General features: G+C 36.5%; 1 protein-coding gene across 4 annotated transcripts in view; it reads right to left on the bottom strand.

Moving 5' to 3' along the window:
• Nucleotides 1-18,027, bottom strand: part of KANK1 (KN motif and ankyrin repeat domains 1) — a 292,497-nt gene that overhangs the window by 79,108 nt on the left and 195,362 nt on the right. For all 4 annotated transcript variants that reach the window (XM_053702537.1, XM_053702535.1, XM_053702538.1 and 1 more), the window contains one exon: nucleotides 8,155-10,812. In XM_053702537.1, the coding sequence (XP_053558512.1) occupies nucleotides 8,155-10,812 (2,658 nt within the window). The remainder of the gene's footprint in view (nucleotides 1-8,154; nucleotides 10,813-18,027) is intronic.

Below are 18,027 nucleotides of genomic sequence, written 5' to 3'. Positions count from 1 at the left end.
GTTTGACAAATGGAGACAGTCTTTTTCTACCTTTGGAAAATGGGGAGCCTAGCCAAAACCCCTCTTGCCAAAGTTGCACTTCCTTCTTCCCTTCATCTCAATCTTTTGCTTGTTCCCATTAATTATTTTTCTCTTTGGAGAAAAAAAAACTCTCAGAGTCCGCCATAGATCAGTTTCCCTGATCTACTTCTGATTTCCATCCTTCAAGTATCCTAACTGTGGGCGATGCACTTCTTCCAGTTCCGCAAGGCTTGGCTCTGGTTCCGGAAGTAATTGATAAGCTACTTAAGCTTGCTGTTCAGAACCTCCTTCTTACAGGAGACATTCAGCCTGTATGAACAGAGTCCCAAGGTTTCTACTATACACTCTCTATATTCTAAGCATACTTTCAAATACATCTCAATCAATATACAAAAGTTTTTGTTTTCATTATGTTGTCACTTCACAAAGTCCTACAGGAAAATGCCTGTATTCTCTTCATGCTCAAGACTATGAATACCTTCTGTTTATCATACTATGCCTACATTTTCAGCCTTTTTTCTTGGTTCTTCCCTTCGGCCTGGCCTCTAGTCCAAGAGTTGTTACAATTATTTGTACAGCCCTACTGGTTAACCCATGTTTCGTTTATGCATTTTTAAATTAAATTTACTATATTTCTGCAGCCTCTGTCAAACCCCTGCTGACATTGCTAAATATATATATATTTATAGTCAGCAAGAGATAATACAGCCAGATACCGTAGTGCCCAAGCAAGCCATTATTTTCAATTGCATGTTTATTGTCTCATGGGAGATACTACTCATGCCCAAAGTATTTTATACTAAGTCTTTCCTCCAAAGAAACAAGTAGTAAGAAGTGAATTCCCATTAAAATGAATGGTACAGGGTACAGTTTCTTACTGGCTTTAAATCACCCACATCCTATGTTTATATTTATATATCAGCAACTATGCACTGCACTTAGGGATGCGGCCCAGCTGGTATTTACCAAAATGGACAGTGTTTTTATGGTTCAGATCAAAGTTGAAAATATTAAATATAAATGATTAAATAGAGAAATAAATATGTTTTCATTGTCAAACTTCTTATGAGTGTATTTGAATCTAATTACAAACACATAATCATTTGAAATCAGTCTTAGTTGCTTTAGTTCCTGCTTTATGCTGAATAATTATTTATGTAAATTTAGACTTAAATAGCATGGCTGGTATTTTGTTCGCAGAAAAGGTGGCAACCCTAAGTGCACTGCAATGATTAAGGTCCCTTTAAGTGCTTGCACCTGTTTGCATTCTGTGACCTAAATAGCTTTCTGGAGGTAAAGCTAATTTGTTTGGCAAATGTAGTTGCATAAGCCTGGCATATATACTTAACATGAAAACATAAAAGATAAAGCGCAATGGCTGGGGTACAATGCGTGTATTTTTATATATCTAAATTAGTATTGCTGACTGGTTCAGAATCCGATCCAATCAAAAGGCACATAAAGATACTAATACAGATATTGCAGACCATTCTGTGTATAATATAATAAGATTTGCTCAGTCGGAATCACCACTTTCCATCCACAAATCATTTTCTGATTTACCCCAAAACAGAAAATGTAAAAGCCTCTTGTATATAAATATTTTTTTACAGAAGTGTACAAAACTATAAAAATACCAAGGTGTTTTTTTTATAAAAGATCATTACAAAACATTTACATTTTAAATTTTCAGAAATCCAGTTCCTTTTCATTCTGGAGTCCTGAAAACATATATAGGTAACAGAAAGCTACCAACCATATATCAAAATATCACATGACACTTCCTCACTCACCTAGATATCTTAAAAATACAAAAAACTAATTTGTGCAGTTGTTATTTAAAAGGGACAGTCTAGTCAATATTAAACTGTCATGATTCAGCCACAGAGACTAAACAAGATTAATCCTGGCTCTATTCTTATGTTAAGTATAGGTTAATATTTTGTTAGACAGTTTAACATAATGTATATGTATGTTTAATGTGTTTTTGTTTAAATGGACTTAAAGAACTAGAAAAAAGAGGAAAAAGTTACGGGACATTAGGTAATCGCATGGACTCAACTCGCTCACACTCAAAATATACTACATCTGATGATTGAGTGTGGGGACTCCCATGGTACTAATTACTTCTCTGGAACCCGTTTCATACGTATGGACCAACCGATGTCAGAGACTCTCTTTATACCACCTTTGATGTCGTTCACAACATAATGCTTAAAAGTTAATTGTAATTGTATTGTATTACAATGTGATTCCTAATAAAAAAAAGAATTTTAAAAAAAAACTTTCATGATTCAAATAGGGGATGTAATTTTAAACAACTTTCCAATTTACTTTTATCATCAAATGTTCTTTGTTCTCTTGGTATTCTTTGTTGAAAGCTATACCTAGGTAGGCTCATATGCTAATGTCTAAGCTCTTGAAGGCCACCTCTTATCTCAGTGCGTTGACATTTTTCACAGCTAGATAGTGCTAGTTCACGTATGACACATAGATAATGTGCAAACACGTCTGTCAAAAGCACTGATAAGGGGGCAGTCTGCAGAGGCTTAAATACAAGGTAATCACAGAGGTAATAAGTGTATTAATATCACATTGTTGGTTATGCACAACTGGGGAACGGGTAATGAAGGGATTTTATAAAACAATAACTATTTTCAAGTAGACTGTCCCTTTAATATGAGCTTTTGCTTTTTCAAATGAGTAGTTTCATTGACTTATACTGTGTACTGTACAATACAAAAAAATATACTACTCATTTGAAGTTCAGACTAAGTGCTATTGCATTGTCTTGTTATCTTGCATTTGTTGATTATGTAAATCTACTGTGCTGACTGGTCCTTTAACAAAAGACAAAAACCTAGAAGTAACATTTTGAGATGATTTAGGTTTTCATCAAGAAAAAAAAATGTAATATATTTTATACCATTTGGTTTGTCTTTTACAGCAAGCAGCAATTCCCAACATCCATTCGTCACTTTGCTCTGATCTGTTAATTTGACTCACCCAGCGTTATTATAGATTAATGTTTAAGCCTTGCAGCTTTGTTATCATTAACATGTAACATATTGTTCTGCTGGATGATCAAAGGGTTAAAATGCCAGCTGCTCACTCTTTCAAAGCAGTTCAAACAAGAAGCATTTAGAGCAAACAGTATAAATAGTAAAACAAACCAAAAATGTCTGACAACTACAAAATGGTGACTAATGGGAAAGCATGTTTTAAAAAAAAAAAATTCTACCATGCAAAATAAAGTAAGTTTTCAGAATCATTATCTATTGTGTTTTTATATGATAAATATGTGAGTATTTCAAACACTTCGAGTCAGATCACGCGGAACAGTTTTGTGCAAGCGCGAATGGGTTTATCATGGTTGTTTGCGTGCGTCAGGGTTAGCGCTCGTATTACAAGTTGAGAGTAAACGTGAACGCAATTGCGATTTACACTAGAATGTTTACCGCATCTGGTTAACTGTTTCGCAAATTAAAAAAGTTGCACAAACTACATCAAAAATACATTACAAAGTACAGTTACACTCATAACAACACTATCTAAAAATAGTTACACAAAAAAAGTTATAAGGGCTCAAAAAGATATGAGGTCTCAGGTGTTAGAAAAAAAGGGCAGGCAAAGGGCTTTAACAGAGATACAAACATATAAATGTCTAAAGAGAACATGAGAAAGCATATTTATACAATATTCATATTTAATAAAGTGTTATACTGTGTATTTATTGTAAATATTTCACATTCCAATGTTCTGCACATAGCAGAATATGTTATATGTATTTTTAAATAGATATTCCTATATATATATACCATCAGATATATCTAGAAATTTGTATTTATGAATGAATAAACATAGAAACATAGATATTGACGGCAGATAAGAGCCATAGGCCCAGCGAGTCTGAAAACATAAAATATTCTTCTATGTGAAGAACTTTGGAATGTGAAATATTCATATTTTCATGCTGGGTTAACGCACTTGAGAATATGCAATTGGGTTTACGCACAAATAGGGTGTTAGGTTCCCCCCCAACACACTTTTTTGCTCAATTGACATCTATGAGGGAATACGTTAAAACGACTGCAATATTCAAAGTTCGGCTTTTTGTGCGCATTGGGTTAGCGTGCGAGCGAACAATTTTTACTTTTAACTTGTAATAAGAGCGCTATCCAACACGCGTAAAAACGTTACTTCTTGGCTTCATAAATATTTTTTAACAGCAAGCCCTTTGTGCTGGACGGGGTGCAGTGAGCACGGCACCCTCCTTCATATATGGTGGTCATGCCCTAGACTACAGGGGTACTGGCCAAAGTTATTGGGCCTTATGTCTGACAAACTGCAAACTCTAATACCTAACACACCGGAAACGTTACTCCTCCTTAGTTTACCTAAACTTAGCGAGATACACAAGCGGGCCTTACTGCTTATTATGAACACTGGAGCCAAAAGACTGATCCCAAGAAAGTGGAAGTCTGGGACTATCCCAACGATTGAGGAGTGGACCTGCTCGGTTGAGGAGCTGCTCCTCTTGGAGAGATTCCACTACTTTAAAATTAATCAGATAGGTACCCACAACATGTTGCTAGCCACTTGGAGAAGTGCCCCTGTGTAAAGTGAGACAATTACTGCACCACCCACTCCCCAGCAAAAATTTTTTTTTTTTTTCTTCCCTCTCTCTCTTCTTTCTCCTAAGGAAGCCTGACACACATAATCTAGACCACGATTTAACTATTGTTTTATAGAAACAATGTTAAAAATAAATCAAGCAATATAAGAATATCGATGGATCAAGAATTAATGCACTTTCAGTAATCTTGTCATGTAGAAACCTTATGATTATATAGCGTTGTTTAACTATGTGATTTGTGACTTTGTAAAGCTGTAAGAAATTATGATTTCACACACCAGCAGGAAAGTATGTTGATAACTGTAATTAGTCCTTTCTTTATGTATACAGTTGTACACCTGTGGGTTTTTTTTAGTTAATAAAAGCTTGATTGAAAACAAAAAAAACCTTACTTCTTGCAGAGTTAGCGCGCAGACGGGAGCATTAAATACCGCTCCACTTGTAATCTAGCCCTTCGTGTTTCCACATTAATTTTCCTAAACACTATATTAAAATAAATAGTAATTAAAATATATTTTTGTCACTTTGCACCATCTTGCAATTTATGTGGGAAAATGTGTAGGAATAAAATATGAAAATATAGATATGTTATAAAACTACAACAACAACAAAATTCTACAAGGGTGATCAAATTTTTTTGAGATGAACCCATCCATATACCCCTATCCTAACTCATTTACTAAATACAAAACACAACATACTATTCTCTCCGATACTGACCAGAGAAACAGGCATTTATTTATGAGCCCTGACATCAACAAACAAATTAATTGTAAATGAATAGTAATATCACTATAACTTGATAACTACAAGGGTATTAAATCTTTTAATATGGCATGAGCATGGCCATGACCCTATTTTTGTAATGAGGGGTATAATAAAATATTTGTATTGTAAAATGTGATAAGGGATTTGGATTATCCAGATCCCCATACACAGGAACAGTGCTGCAAGTTTTTTTACTACTGTAACAATCCCCTAGCATTGAATGGACACAGGACCACACAGGAGACAGAGCACCGCTGCATTTAAAGGGACAGTCCACACCAAAATTGTTATTGTTTAACAAGATAGAGAACGCCTTTACTACCCATTCCCCAGCTTTGCCCAACTAACATTGTTATATTAATAAACTTTATAACCTTTAAACCTATAAATGTCTGCCTGGTTTCTAAGCCACTATAGACAGCCTCTTATCACATGCTTTTTTTATTAGGTTTTCACAACAGGGGAGTGCTAGTTCATGTGAACCCTATAGATAACATTGTGTTCATGCCCGTGGATTGTGGCAGACACTGCACTATTTGGCTAAAATGCAAGAAAATAGATAAATAAAAAGTCATGTGATCAGGGTGCTGTCAGAAAAGGCTTAGATACAAGGTAATCACAGAGGTAAAAAGTATATTAATATAACCATGTTGGCTGTGAAAAACTGGGGAATGGATAATAAAGGGATTATCTATCTTTTTAAACAAACATTTTCTAGTTGACTGTCCCTTTAAATAATGTGCCTCATATTCCACTTTTAATATTTGTGGGGCCCTAGGAAAGTCAAATTTGTGGGGACCCTCAGTCCTGTGCCTTTATTCCCCTCCCCTTGTATGTCTTGCTCCCTGTATGGCCACCCCTGTCCCAACATTCAGTGTTACCTATATAAAGAATAACACTATATATTACAGTTCCTGATACCATAAAGACTTCTGTATAAACTAAAAATACAGGATGTACATTGCACCTTCTCATACAGTAAACCCTGGCACTGCAGGCTCCCCAAATCGTGGGGCCCTGGGTGGGTGCCCTTCTCCCCCTGCCCAAAGGGCAGACCTGGTGGCAAGCTTTTGCATGGGTGTGTAACCCCTCAGTTGCATGTCCTTTTAAAAAGGAAGCCTAATTTGCCTCACTTCAGTGCTTCTTTAGGTCACTTGTTGAACACGTAGAACCATAAGAGACGATTGCAATTCCTGCAATAACGCTAATAACCTGCTACTTATTATCATTTTCAACAGGATAAATGCATCCTAGGGAGACAAGTGACCTTTTATATGAAATAGGTGCTTCTTTTCTCATACAGTGAAGATGACAAGCTCCAATAGTGTCTCCCACTCAGCAGAGGTAAAAGGTAAAACGTCTCGCTGCTGCCCCCATCCTAATTTACTCAGGAAGATGCTATACAACAAAACAAAAAACAGTCCTATATACATAATAAAAAGTTACCTTAACACTGCACATTTTATAGCTATTATTTTGCTTGTAATTAAAGGAACATTAAACACTAAATACATTTTACAAGCACCACCCTCTAGTCATGGGTGCCGCCATGTTGAAATCTAGCTTATCTCGGCATTCCAGTGCTGACATATATGTGTAACTCTCCCTTAGATACCTGCAGCATAACCTAAGTTCCCATCATTTGAGGCAGAAGCATGAAACATATTTAGTGTTTAAAGGGACATGAAACCCAAAATTTTTCTTTCATGATTCAGATAGAGAATACAATTTTAAACAACTTTCCAATTTACTTCTATTATTTAATTTGCTTCCTTCTCTTGTTATCCTTTGCTGAAATGTTTATCTAGGCAAGCTCAGGGGCAGCAGAGAACCAAGGTTCTAGCTGTCGATTGGTGCCTGCATATATATACTAATTGTGATTGGCTCACCCATGTGTTCACTTAGAAACCATTAGTGCATTGCTGCTCCTTCAACAAATAATACCAAGATAATGAAACAGCTTAGATAATAGAAGTAAAATTAGAAAGTTGTTTAATATTGTATTCTCTATCTGAATAATGAAAGAAATGTTTAGGGTTTCATGTCCCTTTAATGTCCTTTTAAATATAAATTTTATGAAAAACATGAAAAGATTAAATCTAATAGCTAACTTATGCTACCATTTAGAAAGGCTTTAGATACTCAACTACTATGTTTTTTTTCTGTTAGTCATTTAAAACATACACATATATTCATAAATAGCCATTGTAATCCCACAGATGCAAAGACAAAACAAAATAAATCAAACAATTACTGAAAAAGGAGTAGTTTTATAGGAAGAAATAAATGTGTTTAAAGGGACAGTAAAGTAAAATTTCAAACATTCATGATCTAGATAGGGCATGCAATTTTAAACAACTTTCCAATGTACTTTATTATCTAATTTGCTTTCTTCTCTTGGTATCCTTTGTTGAAACGCATACCTAGGTAGGGTCAGGAATGCCCTACTGGATGTAAGCTGCTGATTGGTGGCTGCACATATATGACTCTTGGCATTGGCTCACCAGATATGTTCTGCTAGCTCCCAGTAATGTAGTGCTGTCTCTTGAACAAATAGATACCACGAGAATGAAGCAAATTTGATAATAGATATAAATTAGAAACTTGTTTGAATTTGTATGTACTTTTAGAAAAGAAACATTTTGGGTTTCATGTACCTTTCTTCTCATCTATCTACTTTAAATATTTTGTTCCTATGGCAAATATATGCACAATTATATCACATTTACCTTCAGTGGAACCCAATTCCATTGATAATTTTTGGTTGCCAAAGCACTGCAGCTCTTCATTGCTGCCATACTTCATCACAGAGTTAATAGAGGAAAGAGTACTGATGAGTTGGGAGTTGAGAGAACCAATCTGTGAATAAGGTTCTGCAAATGTTTCAGCTAGTTCACTGTAGTTTTCAGCAAGAAGCATTTGCTGCTCCTGTAGCAGTTTCTGCACCCTCTCAATGTAATGGTCTAAAGCAGGAGTCTCAGTTTCTGATTCTTTGCCTGAGGTAAAATGATTCTCTGTTTCCTGCAAGGCTCCATCTCCTACAGCCACACTCCTTGTACTGGTAGACTGGGGATCAGATTCACTAGGGCCACATGCTATGCTTCGTAATTTCATCCCAACCAGAAAGTTATCTGTGATGTTTATTTGACCTACTCCAAAGTCTCTGGTCTTTGTGACAGAGAAATAATTTTCTACCTCTGAATCTGAAGTACATACACCAATGGAACGAGTCTTTGGTAAAGCATTTATTTCTTTGATCCTACCATCTCCTATAGCCACTGATCGCATCACCACAATGTCTGTGTTTGTTTGTTTAGAGTAAGTGCTCAACACTGTGCTCGTGCTGGCATCATGAAGACTTGGAACTTCAGTGTTAGTGAACTGACTTACAATATCCATTTCTGTGTTGGTTTGCTGGTTAGCTGTCCAAGGTGAAACTGTAATTGCAGAATCCACCTTGTTTACCAACTCTGTATTCATTCCACGTGACACAGATTCTGTTACAGGTTTAACAGTAACATCTACTGAACAATTTCCACATCCAATTGATTTCAATTCTTTCATTTCCATATGTGTCTTGTTAAGAGCTATAGTATCGGTTTCCTTGTCAATGAGTTCATTTTTCATAAATGACCTGTCAGTGCCAACAATTTTGTCACACATCTCAAGCTCTCTTCCCGTTCCCATGTCACAAGTTTCTGCCATCTCCTTTACAATCCACAAGTTCATTGGCAAGTCAGGGCCCACAGCTAAACTTTGAAGGGAAGGCTTGCATAAAATACCAATATTGTTTGTATCCAGGTAGTTACCAACACAAGAGTCTACAAACTCCACATAGTTGCCTATGCACTGGTCCCTCATTTCTACTGCTGCTTCAACAGATTTACTGAACATTAATGGCTGAACCAATATGGCTTTATCAACTTTTTGTCTTGATCCAGCTGCTTGTATCTCTAGCTTTAGTTTGGTCATCTCCATAGCATATGTAGTTTCCCTTAAGTCTGTTTCTAATCGATATATTTTATCCTTAAGTGCTTCAATTGTTTGTTGCTGAAGATCAATCTCTTTTTCAGCTTCAGTAGCTAACCCCAACATATCCTCTGTTACCCCAACCCCTGTGCTCTTTACCTCCATATCAGTCCCTACAGAGGCTTCTCGGCTTGATTTGATAGATTTATGGTATATAACTATATCATTCATATTCCCATCAGAACCCACAGCAACAGATCGACAACATTTCTCTTTTGCTTTGGAATCTATACTTGGCGTTGAAGTGCAGCACGCCTCAAAACTGCTGTCTTGTATTTTCCTTTCTAGAGCCTGCATTTCAGCTGTCAGTTGTCTAAATTCCTTAATCGTCTGAGAATTCTGTTCTGGTGTTTCCAATTCTTCATCAGAGTCTATATGCAATTCTCCTCCAGTTTTTAGTTTCGACCTGGATTCGAAGCAACCTGCGTTGCCAGCACTGTATGACCTTTTACGAAAACCACTTGTATCATTTTGGTTGCTTGTCTTTTGGCCCTTGATTTCAGAAACAAGCTGTCTTTTTTCTTCCTGTAATACTGAAATCTTCACCTGCAGAATGGGGATTGTTTTTACTTGTTCTTCGAGTTCTTTTAGACGCTTAAGTGCAATAGCCATTTGCTCTCGAATGTGCTGGAGATGCATGGGGCTAATACTGGTCACCGGAGTAGTTACCCCTGAACTTATTGGGCTGTGACGTATAGAACTTCCCATAGAGGGTGTAAAGTAGGCATTGTATTCCCCATTCACTTGGTGTCCATTCTGAAGTTGCTGGGCACTTATATGGTGTCCTGTGGAGCCAGGGAAGGATGACAAAGAACCAGTAGAGCCCATGCCACCAAAACTAGCCAGCCTGGGCCTCCGTACATCACTGAAGGAAGATGCCATCTGCATGATCACTTTTTCTTGTTCCAGCCTCCTTCGTGTTTCCATTAATGTTTTTGTTACATGAAAATTGTGTTTAGGGAGCTGGGGAGACGCAGATGCTCTCTCCTTATTGTCAGGAATAACCAGAGAATTAGGGGAGGCTTCTTGAGCACTGGATGGTGTGGAAGTGTTTGATACAGTGTGTCTCCTTGCTATTAGACAGGGGGATTTTTTATTCTCATCACTATTGGAGGAGGAAAGAGAGTCTGTTGAAGGCCATCCAGTTTCCTTTAGGGAAGCATTCCTACTACTAGGAAAATTTGGAATCAACTTACGCTTTTTCAGAATAGTAATTTTTTTAATTGTGTTTCCCTTTTGTATGTCCTCTACATATTTAAGAAAATCCAGGTCTAACTGGTATCCATAAGGTGTTTCTAAAAAGTATGGAGCTTTAGAATCCTTGTCATTGTCACAGCCTGCTAGGAGTTCTTCTTTTTCTGAAAAGGAGATTAAAAAGAAACATACTGAATTATGCTTGTATGAAAATATTTCTATATTTATCACACGTTATTGGGATGCACAATAAATAATTCATATTATTTTAAACAATGTCAAAATCACTGGCAAATTAGAATGAAACATAGGAGCCAGAGTAACTAGGTAACAAATGGATAAATAATTAGATAGATAGGAGACAGTTTATATTGATAGCCATGGCTCTAAGTATAAAACATTACAGTAGACAATTCTGTACCATTTACAAGTCTAGCAAAATATTCAACATATTTGCATGTAATGTGCCCTCTCTTTCAATAAATTCTTAACTAAAAACAGTGTGTGTGTGTGTGCAAATATACAAGCACGTCATGTCTGGAAACGCTATATGTTTTAAAACTAAAACCATATTATGAAATTGTATTAGAAGTTAATACTTTGCTGGCAACTTCCTAAAGAAAATGCCTATTTAACCATGATATATATTAATACATTACTGGAAATTTCCACAGTTTGTAAGAAAAACAACTATTCTCTTAGATGGTTTATTAAACTATAAACAAAGCCCACACTAGTACAAACTGAGAAATCAAGCTCTTAAAATAAAAAAGACAAAATTAGCTGCTGTGTCTCACGGAAGTACAGTTTCACAATACCTTCAGTTTCACAATACCTTAAATAGTCAGTTGTGTGACAAAAAGTAAGATGTCAGGTCAGGAACATGTGTTTGTTTTTTTGTATTTTCCTTCAAAGCTAAATACACGGCTAACCTAATAGAAGTGTCAAAGGGGCCTGTCAGCTAAGCACATTTCTCAATAATCCGTACAAAAGCAGAAACTTAGAGGAAGGTCAAAACAATGAACTACTTGCAACACAATTCTCCTCGTTAATATTGCTTAAAGATCTGAGGGTTTAAAACAAAACAAAAAACACTTTTTATATAAATAATTTCTGAGTAAAAGAGCTCTGTAGATTTTTTTTTCTTTAGCAAAGCTATCACAACTGTCCCTCCAATGTACCTAAATGCAAAACAACACACTAAAAATATGCCAACAGACCTGTTCCCAGCACTGTCTGAAATTCCACAGCGGAAAGAGAAACTGCCTGGGCTCAAATAACAGGGAAATCTAATCAAAGTCCTGCGGGATAATGCCAGGCAGTGACTCGACACACAAAACAAAGCTGGCAGCAGAGGCTCAGTGCTAACTTGCTCACTATTTGCCTGTGCTGAGGTGAAGGGAGCGATGTGCACAAATCCCCCAAGCATTTACAGAAGGGCTGCACAGAAGAAATGTACGTTTTACAAGTGGGAGAGGAGTTTGCAGTTGTTACACTTACTTGCAGGCAGAAAACAGATGCAAGCTCTGACCTCCTCGCATACTGACTGTGCCTGACACAGCTCACAACAGCCTACTACCTAAACAACAGCTTTTCATTGCTGCTTTTTCTTCTTTCTTTTCCGCATAAGGAAAGAAATCCCACATCAGTGTAAACTTAGCTAGACAGAGCTGATCTTTTTCATAGGTTGAGCTTTCAGCAATGACTCCTGTTACACAAGCTCCTTCCACCACCCTCTGAAAGCCTCAGCTGTTCCACACACTGTTAAAGAGAAAGCCGCAGCTATGTTTACGCTCTTAAAGGTGCAGTAGCTTCTGAGACACTGCTGAATGAATGACAGCCGTCAGCTAGTTATTTAGCCCTGCGTGAGAAAATTAATTGAATTCCCTTTCCTGATTATCTATATATCAGATTTCATTTTAATTTGAGGAAAATTATAGAAACGGTACAGGCAAGAAAATAGCACAGTTAATTAAACCATTTAGCTATATTTAACACAATTATTAAACGGTAACAAAATAGATTGTGTGTGCTCACATTGCTCCTACATAACAATACTGATGCAAATACATTTAAATCCCCTAAACTTTTCTCGTTCAGTAGGTTTAGCTTTTTTGCATACTTTCTTGTTTTCTCTGCTGTCCCCTTGCACTCTCCAGCAACACTAGCGGCACTGTGTAGCAAGACAGTGCTCCTTTCATACACAGCACCAGTTACAATATTTTGCACAGTACTTACACTAACAACATTTAAAGAGGACAAACCATTTTTTGTTTTTGATGATATTTTCATTAGTTTGTAGTTTTTGCAGCCAATATCTGGACTGTGGAATATTTATTCTATGGGGGGGTTCTTTAAGCAATTTTTGCTTCCTTTGAGATAATTGTTACAAAAAGAAGTCATTGTAAATATTTATGCAAAAGGGAGAGAGAAAAAACATAATTTTAGCTTCTATAATTTTTTTTTTAAAGATCCTGGAGGGACTTTCCAGGTATGATTATAAAACCAGATCTTTAAGTCTGATCATTTTAATAAACCACATCTTCTGACAAACTCCTGGTGCTGGATGTGATCTCTTGAGTTAATAACAAGGTTGTCAGATGACAGTTTACCACAGGCAGGACTGTGTTGTTAAAAGTTTCATAAGTTTGATACATAGTGATTACAGAGTAGAAGTATTGTTTTTAAAGGGGCATGAAACCCAAAATATCTCTTTCATGATTTAGGTAGAACATACAATTATAAATAACTTTCCAATTTACTTCTATTATCAAATTTGATTCATTCTCTTGGCATCATTTGTTAAAGGAGCAGAAATGCACTACTGGTTTCTAACTGAACACATGGCTGAGCCAATGGCGATTGGTATATATATATGCAGCCACCAATCAGCAGCTAGAACCTAGGTTCGTTGCTGCTTCTTAGCTTTCCTAGATAAACCTTTCAGCAAAGGATGACAACAGGATGAAGCAAATTAACAAAGGATGACAAGAGGATGAAGCAAATTAATAATAATATGGTATGCTCTGTCTAAATCATGAAAGAACATTTTTGGGTTTCATGTACCTTTAAGTCTGCTGAAAATGTAAGAATAAAACTCCTACTTTAGACATAAAAATAGATATGAAAAGACCAGGGCATCTGGGCATGTATGCCACATTTCCTTATTGGAATTCTGGCCAGGTCCTAATGACATCATATCCCCAGCTGTGAACAAGCCAAGAGAAATAGAATTATCAGTGTCCCTTTGCAGCCTTCTATATAAGAATGGGTTTCTCTAGAGTCGGGAGTAACAGTAAGGAAAGCAATTCAGCATAACTGACAGCTTCAGGGAGGAGTCTGATCTATTGATTTTACTGGCTTTGCCAAAACAGGTGTGGTTCAGAGGAGTGGGGGTGTTTACACACTAATGAAATATACGTCTGACAAAAAAGCAGTTGATCCCTCCTGCCTAACATGAGGGGAAATGTACACACAGTCTGTACAGGATGACTCACATGAGGAATATTTATAAAAACATGCTAATGTCAAATTTGCCTTGAGCCCTGGTAAAGGCAATTGTTAGTGTTAGAACCATCATGTGCACATCACACACCTTTATCAGGAATTCCATATTTAATAGTAAAACAAATAGTCGGTGGCACTGAAAATTAGAAGAGATCAAACCCCCCATAATGTATGCATAGGCCAGTATTATAGGCTAGGTTCCAATAAGTAAGCATTAGGAGACGTTTCTGTAGGAACATCTCATTTTATATTGGTCAGAGTTTACCCACCAAGGGTTGAGCAGTTACATCCTGTTAATAGTTTTGACAGTTTTCCATTAAATGATATCCTGCACTGCCCTGTACAATCCCAGCAGTATACAAAAAGGTGATGAGTCACAGGCAACTTTAAAGAGATGTTAAACAGTAAATAGACGCTAGACATGATGTATTCAAAGCAGAGATTAATCTAGAAAAAAAACTGTGTCAAACCCTTATAGATAATCCTATGTTCCACAAAACCTTGTTTGGACAGTCTCTTTTATTGCCTGTTTTATATCTGTCCCAAATTGTCCTCAGCAGGTTAAGATAGATAAGAGGAAACAAGTTCAAACATGGAAGTAACCATTACTTTATAGAAAATGCAAAAAAACAACTATTTTCAGAGTTAAAATTACAGGAAAAGGGCACAATTTTATTTAATCTAATGTTTGCCTCATATGAGGTCAGGCACCTCCAAAAGACCACCAGGAATCATGGATGTGTAATAAAATTAATACATGAAACATTTAGAAAGCCCAGGAGTGGGAAGGGGTTAATGCCACAGAATTAACCCTCAAAATCTGCCTCCCCTCCTTATGTCATCCCGCCCTGTGCACAGACCTAGTTGCATGTGTCCCTGAGAACTGGTGTCAGTATTTGAATTATTATTTGTGTGCAGAGGTGCTGAGCATACTAAACCGTAAAGAAAAACAAAACATTACAAATCCATTAGGTGTTGTAAGAAAAACAACATTATCTATAAAATCAACTCATTAAAAGGTAGCTGAATTTAGCAACAAACGCACCAAGCACTTCCCATGAACCCCCTACTTAAAGGGATTGTGTACAGTTAAACTGGGTTCTCTTTAATGTGTTTCCAACTACTGTATTTTCCTATGGGTTTATTTTTTTAATGTAAAATAGCATATTTTGATATTGGACACTACAACCCATTAAAATGGGCTGAACTTACAAGGCAATCACACACATGCTTCCTTATCCCTGCCTGTATACCAAAGCCCAATACTTAGCTAAAACTATTAAAAATTAACATTGTTTTAATTATATCTTCTACCTCCCATGAAGTGTCATTTCTTCTGCTGGCTACGTTTACATATAGCTTTTCTATAGCCAATACATAACTATTCAAATTTTCAGTATAGGAGCGAATAGCACAGCAAAAACAGCTATTTTAAATGGTAAAACAAAGGAAAAGGAGCTATTTGTAAACAATTTAGTACACTCAACGAGGTAAAATGGATAACTTGGAAGAAATTAAAGGGCATACATTGTTTACAGTGCACTGTCCCTTTAATATAAACAGCTAATTCTCTGAGCATGGTGAGGATTCTTATATTGCACAGACTGAATGGTGCACTCAGGTTACATAGTGGTTGAATTAGAAAGGGTAGAGGAACAAGAGTGCTGCTGCTTTTAGATGCTGTTGAGTGCCCCTTGCATATAAAATAATCCCTCCATTTACTCTCTTTTTTTTTTTTTATTATTTTTTATTAAGTTTTTCAATACACACAACACAAAAATACCTAAATGACAAAAACCAAAACAAAAAAACCCCTATAACATACATTTCCCAATAGTTGACAGAAAACCGTATTTCCTTAGAATTCTATCTCACTGTCTTTATTCGACTTTCTGTCGAAATTATCTATACTCTGATAATTTGTAGGGGGAAAAAAAAAAAAAAGAGAAATTCCTACTCGCCTCCTCTCTCCCCCCCCTCAGCCACCGTCAAACCTCTAACATTGTCACGCCAAACGCTAGTAAAATTACCAGCCAATATTTGTAATTGGACATATACCGTATCCTTAAATGGTCTGACCAGCCTAATTTGAGTCTCTACAGGGAATGATAAGATAAATATTTTCCATTGCTTGAAAAATTCAGCTAATCGTGTGTCTGTCGGATTATGTAGGTTTATCTGCTCATGAATAAACTGAATAAACAGAGCATTCTTAAGTTCTTTCAGGTTAGGGGAAGTTTTAGCTTTCCATGCTCTCAATAACATTTTACGTCCCAGCAATATGATCCTATTAATTAATTTAATATTTTGGGGAATTATTATCTGGGATTGTACCAGGAAAAATACATCTATCGCTTGTATATGATACACTAATTTAAGAGTTGAGCGCATCCAATATGCTACTTTCAGCCAAAATTGTGAAATTTTAGGGCAAGCCCAAAAACAATGCAAAAGATCTGCCTTGGCAGAGGAACATTTAGGACATACGTTCCTTATCTTATACCACCTTGACAACCTCTCGGGGGTCAGATAAGACATAAAAACTATCTTGACCTGTGTTTCCTTCCATGAGGTCAAAACCCAGCTTTTTTCCAAGATTTTAAATACATTTATTATAGTTTGACTATTTACTTCCGGCAAAACTTTGCTCCATTTAGCTACAATATAATCCCTCTGCTCATTAGAGGGTTTGTAATTAAGATGTGCATAAAACGGGGCTATTGAGTATATTCCCATTTTAAAGTTGTTAATTTGTGGTTGCCATAACAGGGTCCAATCACTTCCATGTTTTTGGTTAAGCTCATGTATAAAGTGCCTTAACTGCAGATACGCATAAAATTCTTTATTCGAGAAGCCGAATTGCTGTCTTAACTCAGTGAACGATAAAAGTGTTGAATCTGGTTTTAATAATTGCGCCACATAAATCAGACCTCTAGAAAACCATTCTCTAAAGACTACTGAGGAAAGCCCTGGGGCAAAATTTGGATTTCCTGTAATAGGTAGATATTTGGAAACATATGGGGAATTATCTAAGGACCCGCAAAATTCTTGCCAAGCAGATATAATATTTCTGAATGTTAAAAGCGCAAAAAGTGAGGAGGGTAAATCGGTCATTGGACAGTGAAGAATAGCATCCAGCCGAAATGGTTTCACTAACGCAGATTCCCAGGAAACTGCAGAAACCTGATCTTGTTCAGTTAGCCAGTCGACTGCAACTTTTACCCTAGTTGCTAAACTATAATAATGCAAATTTGGCAAGGACAACCTGGCCGCATCTTTATTACATGTTAACCGCCTAACCGAAATGCGACTTCTAGCACCCTTCCAGAGTAGTTTTGCACAAGCTTTATTAAATTTCATTATATCTGACTTCTTAATCGGGATCGGGATATTTTGCATAAGATAAAATATTTTCGGAAAGAGAATGTTTTTAATTAGAGTCGCTCTAGCCGACAAGGAATTAGGTACATTTTTCCACCCTTCTACCCTATGCAAACATTCCTGAAAAAGTTTACTGAAATTAAGTTTATACCAGTCCTCCGGATTTACACTTAGTTTAATACCGAGATACATAATTTGAGATGTTTCACAAAACGGATGCGTAATATCTTGTCTTTTCTTATTGATCCATAGTAGTTCTGATTTAGCCAGATTGATTTTATACCCTGAGATTGCACTAAAAAGTTCCGTGGACTCTAATAGCAGGGCGAGACTACGGGAAATATTACTCATACACAGCACTATATCATCTGCGTATAGTAATATTACAGTTTTTTGCTCTCCTATACAAATCCCATCTAATTGTTGACGGAGCAAAGTCGCAAATGGTTCTAAGGATAAATTGAATAACAGTGGCGATAACGGGCAGCCCT

The sequence above is a fragment of the Bombina bombina genome, chromosome 2, assembly GCF_027579735.1.
Source record: "Bombina bombina isolate aBomBom1 chromosome 2, aBomBom1.pri, whole genome shotgun sequence".
NCBI lineage: Eukaryota > Metazoa > Chordata > Amphibia > Anura > Bombinatoridae > Bombina > Bombina bombina.
Note: the sequence above shows the minus strand (reverse complement) of the source record. Positions and strands in the feature narration are given on the sequence as shown.